At 39.5% G+C, this 15,688-nt stretch overlaps 1 protein-coding gene across 1 annotated transcript in view; it reads right to left on the reverse strand.

Moving 5' to 3' along the window:
• Positions 1–15,688, reverse strand: part of col13a1 (collagen, type XIII, alpha 1) — a 50,892-nt gene that overhangs the window by 17,384 nt on the left and 17,820 nt on the right. The window contains exons 12-27 of the mRNA XM_069721366.1: positions 15,237–15,299; positions 13,611–13,703; positions 11,967–12,008; positions 11,827–11,844; positions 11,251–11,277; positions 10,759–10,803; positions 6,655–6,690; positions 6,513–6,566; positions 4,329–4,415; positions 4,177–4,203; positions 4,013–4,048; positions 3,835–3,891; positions 3,725–3,748; positions 3,583–3,636; positions 1,644–1,688; positions 1,310–1,444 (exon numbers count right to left, since the gene is read on the reverse strand). Coding sequence (XP_069577467.1) covers positions 1,310–1,444; positions 1,644–1,688; positions 3,583–3,636; positions 3,725–3,748; positions 3,835–3,891; positions 4,013–4,048; positions 4,177–4,203; positions 4,329–4,415; positions 6,513–6,566; positions 6,655–6,690; positions 10,759–10,803; positions 11,251–11,277; positions 11,827–11,844; positions 11,967–12,008; positions 13,611–13,703; positions 15,237–15,299 — 843 coding nt within the window. The remainder of the gene's footprint in view (positions 1–1,309; positions 1,445–1,643; positions 1,689–3,582; positions 3,637–3,724; positions 3,749–3,834; positions 3,892–4,012; positions 4,049–4,176; positions 4,204–4,328; positions 4,416–6,512; positions 6,567–6,654; positions 6,691–10,758; positions 10,804–11,250; positions 11,278–11,826; positions 11,845–11,966; positions 12,009–13,610; positions 13,704–15,236; positions 15,300–15,688) is intronic.

The following is a 15,688-nucleotide window of genomic DNA, read 5'->3' on the forward strand; positions in this document are numbered from 1 at the left end:
GAAAAGTGGTGTAAAGCCCAAAAAAACAAAAAACTAAATAAGTTTCCTGGCAACAGATCAGTAACATGATTGGGTATAAAAAGATTATTTCAGAGAGGCAGAGTCTCTCAGCAGTGAAGATGGGGAGAGGTTCACCACTCTGAAAGACTGTTTGGGAAAATAGTTCAACAATCTAAGAATAATGTTCCTCAACGTAAAACTACAAAGAATTAGTGGATTTTATCGTCTACGGTTCATAATATCATTAAAAGATTCAGAGAATCTGGAGAAATCTCTGAACACAAGGGACAAGGCTGGAAACCAATATTGGATGGTGGTGATCTTCGGGCCCTCAGGCAGCACTGCATTAAAAACACACTATTCTGAAGTGGAAATCACTGCATGGGCTCAGGAACACTCATGAAAACCATCGTCTGTGAACACAGTTCATCGCTGCGTCCACAAATGCATATTTAGCGCATTATTAGAATGAAATATATGACAAAGGAGACCCTGAACTGGTGAGCAGCTAAAATTATATCTTCGGCAATAATAGGACCACATTTCACTTTCAAAACTCCAGAAACTGGTCTCCTTAGTTCCCAGACATTTACAAAGTGTTGTTAAAAGAAGAGGTGATGCAACACAGTGGTAAACATGACCCTGTCCCAAGTTTTTAAGATGTGTTGCTGCCATCAAATTTAAAATAAGCATATACTTTATATAAAACCATACAATTTCTCCGTTTCAACATTTGATATGTTGTCTTTGGTCAATCTGCGAAACAATATGGGTTTATGTGATTTGCTAATCATTGCATTGTGTTTTTATCTACATTTTATACAGTGTCCCAACTGTTTTGGAATTGCAGTTGTGTATAATAAACTAAAAAAATAACCAAACATACAGTATATAGCACCATTATAAAAACAATCCATTTTCTTGTAGCTGTACAAAAATGGTGTAGTCAGGGACGCAACACTGCCCAATCTACCTGGTAAACAAACATATTAATGAAAATCATGCTCAAATGTCTATTTAATAGGTCTGAGCTATTAATCAAACACAAATATGAGGGACTAACCGTATTTATGGAAGGCTATTTGGGAGCACATTTGAGATTCATGCCATGATGATTTAAAATTTTCACTCAGTGTCATTTCTAAGTTCTCATCCAAGCTCGGGAGTCTTTAATTAGGTAATAAGAGGGCAATGGGATAAGCCAAAGCCTTCCCTCTGGATAATTACAGATATGAGACTCAGGCTTTGGTTGGGGAACACCAGGCGGTGCTGTGATGTGGTGTGGTTTCTAGTTAAAACAGTCACTCACAGGTGATCCAGATGGACCCATGGCTCCCTTGTCTCCCTTGGGTCCTGAGAAGCCCATGACACCACCCTCTCCTCTGGGACCTTCAGGGCCGGCTGGGCCTGCAGTACCAGGCTCTCCAGGCTTCCCTCTGGGTCCCTTAAAACACATAAGGTCAGTGTTGCCTTAATTAATTGAACACAAATAACTTGGTTAGAACAAACATATTTTTACATCAAATCTAAAATGGGATATTTCAATCATCACTCAAACTTTTACTAGACCTCTGTCACAGTATGAATCATTGAATAACTCAGCTGCCTGGCTGATGGTATGGGGTTACTTATAAAAGCATTACCTTCTCTCCATCCAGTCCTGGAGGACCTGGAAGACCAACTTCTCCCTGAGGACACACCAAGGTTGGATTATCAACTAGGCAAACCAAGCAAGGGCCAAAGAGACCCTCAGGGGGCCACAAGTCATTGTGTTTCACTTGGTTCATAGTAATTTGATTAATCACACAATTGTTCCCAAGTGTTCAGACCAAGGTCAACCCTGAGTGAAAGCAATGAAGGGCTTGTGTTGTTGATGTGTGATGCTTCAGGGACCAGTTAGAAATGAAATATGATACATGGAGTGCAGGTTGAGTAACAGCATTTACACTACCAAGTAATTCCTAAAGAATGCGCCAATGCAGCGCTTTGCAAAAGTTTAACCTGCATTACTTGTATTTATAGTTATTTAAATACCCACAAACAAACCTCAGTAAAACCTGGGGCCAAGTAACCGAGAACTGGGAATTTAGACTAAACAGTGAAACCCCTGATCCCACTGACAAGATTCATCTGAAACTGGGGGAGACTAAATGATGCCATCAACATGTTACAAAAATGTTGGGACAGGGACATATTTACCACTGTTGCATCCTATTTTCTTTTACTTTATTCAAATGAGAACTGAGGACACTAGTTGATGGAGTTTTGAAAAGTGAAATTTTGTCCCTGTAACAGCCTGATATATGATTTCAGCTTCTCTACAGTTCACAGTCTCCTCGGTCGTTTTTATTGTTTCATCGTGCGCCAGTGTTTTTACTGGCAGACGTTTATCAGCGGACTCTTCTACTAGAGAACCATGCTGTTGGAATACGTGCAGAATGTGGTTGGACGTTGTTCTGCTGAAATAAACAAGACCTTCCCTGAAAGAGACGTTGTCTGGATGGCAGCATATGTTGCTCTAAAACCTGAATATATCATTCAGCATTAATGCTTCCTTCCAGATGTTCAAGCTACCCATGCCACGTGCACTAATGCATCCCTGTACCATCACAGATGCTGGCTTTAGAACTGAGCTGATAACAAGCTGGATGGTCCCTCTCCTCTTTAACCTGGAGGATGCAGCATCCATGATTTCCAAACAGAATCTCAGATTGTGATCCATCAGACCTCAGGACAGTCGTCCACTTCACCTCAGTCCATCTTCAATGATCTCGGTCCAGAGAAGGCGGCGGTGTTTCTGATCATGTTTCTATCTGGTTTCTTCTTTGGAGAGTTTTAACATCATTTGTGGACGCAGCGATGAACTGTGTTCACAGACGATGGTTTTCACGAGTGTTCCTGAGCCCATGCAGTGATTTCCACTCCAGAATAGTGTGTTTTTAATGCAGTGCTGCCTGAAGGCCTGAAGATCACCACCATCCAATATTGGTTTCCAGCCTTGTCCCTTGTGTTCAGAGATTTCTCCAGATTCTCTGAATCTTTTAATGATATTATGAACCGTAGACGATGAAATCCACTAATTCTTTGTAGTTTTACGTTGAGGAACATTATTCTTAGATTGTTGAACTATTTTCCAACACAGTCTTTCAGAGTGGTGAACCTCTCCCCATCTTCACTGCTGAGAGACTCTGGGAATGCTCTTTTTTTATATCATGTTACTAACTTGTTTCCAATTAACCTAATTACCTGTGAGATGTTTAATTAGGATTTTTTTTTTTTTTTTTTTTTTTTGGCATAAAACAACATTTTGGTCCTTCGTTACACATGTCCCAACCTTTTTAGAAACATGTTGCTGGCATCAAATTTTTCTTAGATCAATAACATTTTCAGCATTTGATATGCCATTGTTCTATTTTCAATTAAATGCGGGTTTACATGATTTATAAAAATCAACACATTTTGTTTTCCTTTACATTTGACAGTGTCCCAACTCGAGAATGGTAGCTCCTCTTTGAATTCAAGTCTGTTGTAAAATAGTGTGACAACATTACGCATCAATTGTCATTCTAAAATGTCTTCTACCTTGGCACCAAAGTGTCCAGGGGGCCCTGGAGGTCCTGGTAGACCAGGGGGACCCTAGCAAGAAAACAGATGATCTCATTAAATAGAATTAATAGAAGTGCTGTCTTCACACTGGTTGTGATAAACCTTTGGAAGTACTTACCATCAGCGGTATGTTGCGGATATCCTGTAACAAAATATATTCAATGTCAACAATACATTCATTCATTCTTAATTTTCTAAGGAAAGTGCAACTAGTCAACAGTGACATACATTTTCATTGTTTTGGATTTCAGCCTTTCCTGGCTCCCCAGTTGGGCCCGGAGGACCCTATTAAGTGAAAAAGACCATTTGTTAACTTCATAGACAAAATGTTACAAATTGAACTTTTTTTGCTCTATATGTCAATATGTGCAACATGTTGTCATTTTTTCTGCCAGTGAACACATACTCTTGGTCCAGCTGGGCCTTCAGATCCTTCTTCCCCCTAGACGTTAATGACAGTGCAACACTTAGATTGTTCATAAACATTCCCAACTTATTGTATGTCTTTAGAAAGTAGTCTTCTCATTAAATGCTCCTTTTAAATCCCATCATAACGCTGTCACATCTTACCTTGTTTCCCATCTCACCATTGTCACCCTGTAAGAGGAATGTCATGCTGCAACTTCATGGAGCAATAGCTTTTTTTGAGTCTTACTATGTGATTTTTCAGGCATTTCTGTATGAGCAGGTTCCTATCCAATAACCAAAGTGTTTCCCTTTACCTTCGGTCCTATCGGTCCTGGCAGTCCTGATAATCCTGCTTCTCCTTTAATTCCCTGGGCTGCAACGCTCCGCTCTCCCTTCTCCCCCTGTGATACGTACAGAAAGAAGAATTAACCAATGGCACACAACTAACCAGAAAAATGATTCGGAATTGGTATTGATTGTTGCCAGTCTGATATTTTTGGCTTAGTATAAATCATATCTAAATGGTCCAATTTCAATGACAAAAGAAAAAAAAGAAGGGCATTGAAATGGATGTATTTACTAATTAGCAATATAATATTCCAATGAAGGGATACAATGTGCAACGGAAGCAACATTTCAATACCAACGCTGACATTTCAGATGTTAACCAATGAATTATATTCAATACCAGACCATTATCAACCCCGTATACCTATGTGTAGAAATCAGTAAGCCATGACATATATTTTTAGTGGTTCACACAATTGACTGAAGCAACAATGTTTTACATGGAAGGGACATTTTTGAGATTCACAAAAAATCAACATCAAACAGCTGACAAAATGCGATTAGAACATAAATAATTTTGGACAATGGAACACTAGTTCACGACATCCTGACTGACTGTTTTCTTACCAACAACAACAAAATTGGGACGCTGCATGTTTACCACTGACAGATTTTCGGAATCTTTTTATGACATTATGTGTTGTGGATGATGAAAGAAAGGAAGAACTGGGGGATTTCATCATCTTTTATTTCTTTTATGTTGAGGAACAATAGTTTTGAGTTGTTTTCACTATTATTGCGCTGTTTTCCCACACAGTGCTTCACAGAGTGGTGAACTTCTCCCCATCTTCAATGCTGAGAGACTCTGCCTCTCTGAAATCATCTTTTTATACCCAATCATGTTACTGATCTCTTGTCAATTGATTAGTTGTAAAATGTTCCACCAGCTGTTTCTTTTAGCATTCCACAACTTTTCAAGTCTTTTGTTGGCCCTGTCCTAACTTTTTTTTAAACGTGTTGCTGCCATCAAATTCAAAATGAGCACATATTTTTCATGAAACTAAAAATTCTCAGTTTCAACAGTTGATGTATTGTCTTTGGTCGATTTGCAATTAAATATGGGTTTATGTGATTTGCAAAACATTGCATTCTGCTTTTATTCACATCTTACATAGCATCCTGGCTCTTTTGGAAACAGCATTGTACTTTTCCAAAGCTCATAGTCTTCACCAGCAAATTCAGTTTGCTTAGCTGACACAGAAACAGATAAGTTGTCCTGAAGTAAAGATAAGTTCTGTCACAGTTAAAATATGGTCTCTGGCATCGAATGTGAAAGTCTACCTTGATCTTTCTCTGGTCATCCACAGTCTCCTGGTCAGAGACCTTTGACCTCTTTCCAGTGAATGCTAGAAGTGATTCTGGTCCGGTTTTCACAAACAGTTGATACTGTATGTTTCCAGTGTTTATTCCTTCCCTTTTGTTGTGATTTTAACACTTTGGCTATTTGTTCGGACAGTTCAGCCGAGTGAGAGTGATGGGGATGTTTCTGGTGGTCCCTGTTGAGTTAGCGGTGTCTGTCCCAGTCTTACGTAAAGGTGGGAGTCTCATCATCGATGCCTGAGTTGGCCTGGAGTGCCCCCAACTGATATCTGATAGACAATATCCCTGACAAGTAGTTCTTTCCTGTGGAGAAGTGTCCTAACAATGGACAAGTAATGTAGTCTTATGTTAACTGAGCAAACTCAATTCACTGATTAGGACAGGAAGAGCTAAAGAAAGTTGGTGAGCTAGTGAGCGTACTTAAAATCAAATTATTTGGTCAAACACCAGTTCTGTTCACAGAAAAAAATGGTTTCCCATAATCCATTCTTCTTTGATTCAGATTTAGAAAGAATCAAAGAATGCATGAATGGGTGTTAATATACATGACTGACATATGGTATGATGAGGTTTATAAAAAGAGTTTGCAAGCAACCAGGCATTAAGGCAAAGTATTATATCCATCAAGACCAAAGCACTTCCACAAACAATAAATGAAGCACAGCGAGCAGCGGAGGAAGGTAACATGAAACATATTGCAACTTAACTGTAATACAAAATACGAATATGATATATAAAAGACTTTACAGACATCCAGTTAATAGAGGAATAAAAATGACTGACAGACGCACAACCAAACATTAAGGATGTTCGTTCCATCCCAGGCCTACCCTATAGCCCCTCTTGCCAGGGATGCCAGGAGTACCAGGGATGCCAACCTGACCCTTTGCAGCGGAAAAGACACAGTTATGACCGACTGATCTGACAGGGTATGTAAATACTAATACACACACTGGCCCAAATAGACTTTACCTTTAAACCAGGAGCACCTGGGAAACCTGGCTTTCCCTACCATGCCCAAGATGGTGTAAAGGTAAAAGACAGTGAAAAAAGGAAGAAAAGGAAAACAGTTGACATTCAGTGATTTCTTCAAGATATTGAAAACTAGATTCAGACACAGAAAGCAATTATTCATGCACTGACATGGATGTTTTTCTAAACAGACATGCCTGGCCAATGGGCCAAGTGACAATAACGTGTGTTGTCGGTGAGTCAGTCAAATGGCTACAACAACCACAAAGACACAAAACCACCATAAAGAAACACACAACAACCACAAAGAGACACAAAACCAGCATAAAGAAACACAACAACCACAAAGAGACACAAAACCAGCATAAAGAAACAGGCCTGGTTCCTGATGAAGCAAACCACAGCGAGAGGCAGGAATGTGCTGCTGTGTAAGGTACAATATAATGTCTAGTTCAGCCAGAAAGCCACCACTTGACCCCATAACCTAAAACACGTCTGTCTTTCCTGGGATTCTTCTGTTTTTAAGGCCATATCCTAGTGCCTACCCATCATCTGGCCCTCAAATATAATTCATATAATTGTCATCGTTTTAAGTTGAGTGACATTACCCGTTGCCAGATCGTCTACGGAACACAATCTACACTCAATCCAAAGGCTACAATCGATTTCACCCGAAATGTTACTGCAACCTTGTGAGCCGATTCGCCCATTCACACTTCTCCGAGGGAGAGAAACTAACAAAGCTGTTTCATTGCTTCTAACCTTCCCTCCGAGTGATTATTGTACATGTCAATGAAGCCAAAATCGCAGCTCAGCCATTGTCTACGAACTACATGTATTGTGATTTTGTCAGATGACAGCAGTTTGGATGTGGCTTGGAAGTAACGTGTAGTTTTCAACACTATGTTAAAATACCGTAGTTATATGTCAGCATAGCTGGAAGGAGAGGCAGCAGATTTAAAGGGAAAACACTATTTGTCACTACATCGCAATAGTTGATGTCACAAATATTCTAATCAGTGATTTCATTATAAACATCTAGCGACTTTCTATTAAAAGTGGTGGGCAACATATCACTGATGGAATCAGCTGGCCAACTTCACTGTTGTTAAAATAGCAGGTCAGGGTGGCAGCCCACCTAAAAACACCATCTACCTGCTAATTTAAGCAGAACTGGACTGAACAGTTTACTTTCATATGTGCCCACGCCAACGCCAAAAAAGTCCCGTATTTTGAAACCTAAAGGTTTGGCAGGTGTGGATGAGACCTTATGTCACAGAGACAGTTCAGTCCTGCTATTCCCTCCCTGTCATGTCCAGCAGTCGCTTGATGCCTTCAGATGTGCAGCCACGGTGTAAATTAATATAAGAAAACCTGAATTACTTTCTTCCCGTCTGCAACAACTCGGACACTTTTTAATTTGTTGGAAATAAGAATACAACTATTGGAACACTTGTCTTATGTCTCATTGTCATTGTCTACTACTGCTCCTTGTTCCCACAGGGAAAGAAAGACCAAAAGAGCTTTTAAAGGCCTCGCTCAGATATGTCCAAAGCAAAGTCACTCAGGGTTTCAGCACAGTGACAGATGGAAGGAAGTCCTGAGGTGGTGCGTTTGTCTGGGTGCCCGCTGACTGCTGGGAGCTTTGGATTTAAAGAGCTGGAGTCTAGAAAAGTCAGCACCATGCAGATATTAATGGTTATTTGGAAAACCACAAAACCTATGCTTGGACCACTTTGAAGTTGTTCACTGTAGCACGGGGCACCAGCAGCCAGCTTCAGGAGATAATGACCAGAACAGATCTCCCCTGAGTTGATGTAAGCCTCAACCTCCATTTCTAAACACTGTGGGCCTGCAAAATCATTTTCCCTTCATTATTCACGAATAAAAGTCTTTTCAGATTGCCGTTTCCTGTAGAAACCAATGCATTTGAACGGTTTTTTTATTTGATGTTTGAGATACTTAATAGAAAACACACATAGAGTGTGTAGATGACTGACTGCTGCAGCCATGCTGCTGTGATCAGAGGAGAGCTGGTGTAAGTTCAGGTCAGCTGAGACAGCTGGAGTGATGAAGAAGTTCAATAATCGATTTAGAGACAAGGACACTCTGGAGTTATTGACAGACAAGGTTTGATTTTTAGCTCCAGACTTCTGAATCCCTGCAATAATCTAAAATCCCTTCTGGTGTTTATTGAAGCTCATTAATAGCTGTTTTCCCTGAATGTTGAACAAGGTGGAATTATTACTAAAATATGTCTGTTCCTCTGAAATGTGGTATTCAAAGTTTTTTTAATTTTTTTTTTTTATAGGGTATTAACTATAAGCCAAACGTACTCCGAAAATTAGAAGGCTCAATAGTCACAAACAGACCATTGAGGCCCTCCACAGTTAAACAACATAACCAGTGTACATGTGTTCAGTGTTTATAATTCCTGACCTTGAGATTTAATATAACATTGATTATGCTACCAAACTATTACAGTGATAAGGGTGTCCTCATATTGAAACCACAAAGGTTCCAGGTTATTTCTGTTCAAAGACAGAGAGCAGCCCATCACTACATACTTGCATCTTTCCACCAACAGAGAAGTTTAAAGGTCCAACATTTACACTTCTCTGGTGTTTTATTTTCAGTAATTCAATATCCATAAGAAGTTATTTGTGTTGTTTCAGCCCCAAATCCATCTTAATTAAGCAATATTACACGAGAGGGTGTGCTTTAACTTCAGTGATGCTTACGGACCGCCTCACTGTCGTGCCAATAATCACGTTAAAACACACCCTCCAGTGTAATATTGTGATTATACTCACTGGTACGCAGTACTGGCACACTATTTTAATCTTTGGCATACTGGGAGTTCTTCTTGCATACCGGCACTTCTTCCCAGCTGGCGGTACTTTTATTTCCCTCTCCATATGAGATTACTACGTCACCCAGGAGGCGCTGGTAACCTGCAGCCAGTAACTGTAACATCAGTCATAATGAATATCCCCACTGGTCACAGTAAGACTTGCTGGAGCCTTTTTTTTTTAAAGGTAACTTTGGTGGATATCATCACTATTTAATTATTCATCAACACATTCGTAGCGAACTCATTTCCTCCCTGTGTGTCTCTTTCAGCCTCTGCTTGAAGAGATACTGATGAAACAGCATTCAAAGAGCCTAACCTTTGACCCTTAACCCCGGGAGACACGGGTGCCATTTCTAGAAGTAGGAGAACATCTTATGTATCATAAACATTGTTGTTAATTATCCCAAAAATGCCTAGTGGTACTGAATTTATGCTCCATCAAATATTCAATTAGATGATAATTATAGCGTCGATGGGATTAACCAATGGCGAGGCTCCTTACAGGCTGCAGCACATCCAAATCAGATCTCACCTGGAAAGACAACCTATCTATCCATCAACGATGATTTACTCTGCTGACTGAACATTACATTCTTTCAACAAAACAAAGCAAAAAACTTCACAGTTACAAAATCTCAAAAGACAGAATGCAACACTGAGTGAAGGCAAATCTAAGACACGGACACGCCAACAAATAATACTCAGTACAATATATGAAGTATTTAAGTTGTCTGAGCATGTCTGTTTGGTTTATCATCTCTTTGATGCTGTGGTGACTGTTAGAGCTGTGTATGTGTCAACAACTGTCAACAACGGTTGACTGAAAGCAAATAAAAATAATCTAAATAAAATGTAATAATAAAAAGGCTTGTCCTCTATTTGCTATGTAATCTTGCTGGGAAAGAATCACTTCATGGTCAAAAAGGACAGGATGAATGATAACAGAGACCAACAATCCTTTTCAGTTGACCTATCCGATGCAATGCTGCATTCAGCCCTTCCACCCGGGCTGCTACTTACTCTACTTTACAGGAAAACATTTTCAAATCTCACACTGACCAGGTCATGATAGAGAAAAACTCTCCCAACTGTTTCTTATCCATAGAGCTTAAGGTTGTTCATTTTGGCCTTACAGTTGTAGATTTTAAGAAATCCTCTCAGTTAGTTTAATGTTTATGTTTTTTTCCTAAACCTTTGAGTGAATCATGAAACACTTCAGTTCAACATAAAAATGGTTGAAAGTGGAATACCTGAGGGCCACCAAGACCTGGTGGGCCAGCATCACCTGGATCCCCCTGGAGAGACATAAAGAGACAAAGATTGATTCAACGCTCATTCACAGAAAGGTTATTAACAGCAAACAAATTGTACATGGGCACAACACAAGCCAATAACCAGCAAAGTATATTTTTATTGTAAAATACCAGCATACAGATCAACTTTTACCTCTGAAAACAATTAGATTGTATTTTTATTTGTCAAAGCAAAACAAGAACAACAAATAAAATGCAAATTCCTTCTGTTTCTGCACTCTGACCAGGAACTAGAAAGCACATCATGTATAAAAGTAAAAGTCCCCTCTAACTGGGGAAATAGTTAGTTTCCCAATGATAAATCAGTCAGTTGCTCAATGGAAAATGTGTCCAGTAGATTGTACTACAACCTATTTCCCAGTCAGTATAACCAAATCCTGTAATCTACTGTTAATCTGTTTCAAAAGTGAAATACAGAAGGGAGATCACCTTTTGTCCTGGTATACCTGGCTCCCCCTGGAGAGATAAAACAAAGAGTGTTCATACAAAGTGGAGCAGATACAGTACATAAAACAGAACAGCAAACGCGAGAAGTTTGATTTGAGGGTTTCAAAGTCCTGTTTTCCATCCTGATGCTTCTCTGACGGTGCTGCAGCCCACTGAGCGATTCCTCCACGTGCTACGGATCATTACAGAAAGAATAACTTTCTGCTATGACATTCAGCTTGTTTTCCTCAGTGAGAGCCACTTAAGGTACTCTGTAGTTTCCTCTGACCTCACAATCAGCATTCCTCGTTTTAAATAATCCATGACAATGAATGCATCATGTGGAGATCTGCTCCAAAGGAAACAGACGTGGAGGTTTTCTTCTGTGTAGGTGGGGTTGGTCTAAACTTCAGAGGCCGAGGGAAAACATCGACTTGATCTTTCATGTGGATTGTTTTTAATATATTTATGTGTAATAACTCTAAAGTCATCATGAGAGGCCACAGTGACGCTAATCAAGCTTTTTTTCAAGATTGAAATTGTCCGGTTTTGACAAAGAGAGAATGTTTTTTTTTTTACCTTCAGTCCTGGTAAAAGCTGCAGAAGTAATCAAGAAAAAAAGAAAGAAAAAAAAACACAAGATTGATATTACACCAACAAACTTTTACTAATAAGAAGGATCTGGAGAAATAAAGGAGGAGTCATTGAACAATGCTTACTCTCGGGTCTTTTCCTGGTTTTCCCGGCTCCCCTGGCTTGCCCTGTATGAACAGAATAAAAATGATTTACCATGCAAACATATTTATAATATCAGTTCCATGATGCCATTTGAATTTGCAAAAAGTGCCTTTTGAGAAAGTAAAATAATAAAGTCTCAATATTTTCCCCATTAAGTACATTTTAGAAACTGTATAGCATCAGTGATTAAGAGCAATGTGCTCGAAACGTATGATGTTGTGGTGTTAATAAATAAACTGATATTGTGAATAAATAAACTGATATAATGGTGCTAATAAATAAACTGATGTTGTGTGTTAATAAATAAACTGATATTGTTCATAAATAAATTATTATAATGGGGTTAATAAATAAACTGATGTTGTCAATAAATAAATGGATGGTGTTAATAAATACATTGATGTGTGTTTATAAATAAACTGATGTTGTTGTTGTGGTGTTTATAAATAAACAGATGTTGTGGTGTTAATAAATGAACTGATGTTGTGGTGTTAATAAATAAACGGATGTTGTGGTGTTAATAAATAAACGGATGTTGTGGTGTTAATAAATAAACTGATGCTGTGATGTTAATAAATAAATGGATGTCGTGGTGTTAATAAACGAGTTGCATCGTTGCCTAAGCTGTCGTGCATGAATTGTCCGAACCGTTGGTGTGTAAATGTGACAGGTTCATACTCTGTGTCCTTGCACAGCTGTGGGTAGATTACTAAACCAGATGAGGAGGAGGATTATAACTCCTTTGTATGCAATTTAATTGCAACTAATTTGTAGTTAACCGGAGTTCCCATTTATAGCGTATGACTGAGAGTGACTACAGCATCATGATCTGCATCAGCTGCTGATTCACATCCAATTCAATAGACAAGAGTCAGCTTCATTTGTTATATGATTACTGATTTGAAGGGTTGCATTCAGAACATTTAGTTTGAATTATTTATGTAATAGGTACGACATACACCGAACCCATCTGCAGGGTTTTAGATAGGTCTGCTCATGTGCAGTCTCGGGCTCATGTTTTGGGTTATTCAGTAGAAAATAGGCCTAAATAAAAATCAAATCTTCTGTGGTGTCATTACACATTCCTGCAAAGGGAAAACGCACTTTAGTCAGCCACCTAATATGGAATACATTACTATGGTAGAATATTTACAGCTTTAGCTTTTAGCATCGAGGCTTTGACTTCATTGCTGCCTACAAGGACATATCAAGATTAATTAAGCTCAACGATACCAGCTTACCCCAAAATGGGAAGCAAGTTTCAGGTCGTGTACAGGTCGATGCTCGTATCGGGTTCCAAACCTTTTCCTCACACACCTTTCTGACGTCCGATGGTGGGTGTGTTTGTCACCCAGCAATAACTTTCTAAAAACTCACCATCCAACACTAACACACACTTTACACTGTGATTGGCCAGCTGTGCAGAAGTGAGAGAGCACTGAGTGAACAATTAAAATCATGTTCCTAAGTATTCAGTAAAAGTCAATGAGCTTGTGGCTGAGAGCAGATTGCTTGGTTAGTTGGAAGTTATAGAAACACAGGAGCACACTGAATGATTCAGTTGACTGTGTTTGAGTCTCTGTCCAGGCCAACTAAAACTCAGGTTAAACATGATGAGGACTCACTGGCGGGCCACTGTCTCCATCCAGGCCTGCAGTCCCTGAGGGTCCGGGGAGTCCTGGAGGTCCAGGGGGTCCCTGCGCTCCAGGCTCGCCCTGCTGAGAGACCTTGAGTTACAACCTGTTACCACACTGGCCATGCCAACACAATCTCACACTGCACAGCAAGAATAAAGCAGGCAGGAAGTTGATGGGGTGGAGATGCAGAGAGGAAGGTCAGGTTGTAAGAAAGGCAAATCATGTTTGAGCGCTAACATCCATTTTTGACCTTCTAATCTCAAAGTTTACTCACTACCTTTCCCAGAGCGCTCAACATTTCCATGACTTTCAGGGAATTTGCTGAGGTGGTGGGACGAGATCAGGAACCTTTGTGACCTGGTCTCACCAAATACAGGGTCAATTAATATGACATCGAAACTGCTCTCAGCGTCAGTCAGCAATGGCACAATCCCAGAGCAGATGTTTGTTTGGAGGACTGACTCCTTCCAATCAGTGCTCTAACCATTTATAGTCTTTGAACAGAGATGTTGATGTTATGAACTTTTGATCACATTATGATACCTGAGCAAGTTCCATCTGCTGAAAAAGGGCGCTGGAGCTCCAGGGAAAGATTGTCAGGGCACTTTTGTTTTGAAAGTTTTGCAATCTATGTGGTTATAATAGTGTTTCTTCTCATTGGCCACCGCTGCTTGAAGAGCAGGAGGGTGGGGGAGAAGGCTTTGGATGGTGTGCTCTCCGGCAGTTAATATTTGCCTTTTTTATCTTTTACTGTAACTTTCCCCAACTCTGACCGAAACCACGTTCTTTAGTTGTCTTACCTCATTATAGGTTATTTGCCATAACCATACTGTGTAATATTGGCCATGCAGATGTTGTAGAAAGCCCAATTTTTTTTTTATAAAGATTGTTCTTAGACCTATGTCCACATATCTCAGCATCTGTTTCTTCAATTTTAACAATACTTCAATATTAAAGAAAAATGTATGCTAAATATTTTATATGTTTTCCTGCTTTATGCTTTGTAGTGAATGTAACCTGAATATGACCCTGAATGTTTCTATTAAAGCTGAATTACTAAAGTAATATGATGCACATAAATGTAATTTGAAGGGGGAATGCTGCATGGAGATGAATTGTATTGTAAATTACATTTTTGTTTTATTTTTAGCAGCACTGTAGGATTTTCTTACCTTAAGAAAATAATATTTTTCATTCATCTTAATTATTTATCGATGGAGAGAATGAAGGGGAAGTGAAGGAATAACTATTTATTAATTGTACTTTGCATGCATTTGAATTGTTTGTCTGTTCTTGTCATTGGTAACCCACTTAAAAAGTACAATTCCTTTTTTAATTAAGATTTAGGTTTTACTTTAAGCTTTATAAAAACATAGTTATAATTTGTTTTGCCTGAAACCAGGTAAAAGATTAATTATTGCGTTTGATATAGTGACAGAAAAGACCTTTAGGTGTGAATATGACCAAACATTTAGAAGCAGTCGCAGGCAAAAGTTGGTTAATTGCAGCGTGATGTCAGAAGAGTTGGGGAGGTTCTGGCGACGAATGACGGCGGCTGGTTTCCATGCAGCTGGCAGAGAGGAGGAGGCCAGCAGGGGGCACAGATGATTGTACCTTGAGGCGTTTTAAGATTAGAGGGCTTATTGAGGGCATGTTGCGCACGGTGATGGGCAACATCTGGCAGAGGGGGTCGCAAAGCATAGGTGGCCAGCGGTGCAAAAAGGTCACGGGGCAAAGGTCACCAGGAGGTCATAGAAAAGAAACGAGATAGAACCAGAAGAACAAAGGAAGAAGGGGGAGGGATTTGGAGGAAAAAAAGAGAAATAGCACGTGAGAGTGAAAAGCAAGAAAAAGGAGCGAAAAAAGGAAACAATATTGAAAACAGAAAAGATAAAAAGAGGCACCAGCACAGCAAACTTTGGGCTTGGAGTAGCACTGGGGGTGGTTGATGTACTGGGATGCTCTTTAGCTTCAAAATCATTTTTAGTAAATTTCTTCGATGCTCTCAGAATGTGTTTATTGCAAAGCATCAGGCATCAATGTCCCCATTAACAGCAGCACCAGGC

The sequence above is a fragment of the Brachyistius frenatus genome, unplaced genomic scaffold, assembly GCF_029030835.1.
Source record: "Brachyistius frenatus isolate BFR_SWC_R1_liver_20210118 unplaced genomic scaffold, ASM2903083v1 Contig_262, whole genome shotgun sequence".
In the NCBI taxonomy this organism is placed as follows: Eukaryota; Metazoa; Chordata; class Actinopteri; family Embiotocidae; genus Brachyistius; species Brachyistius frenatus.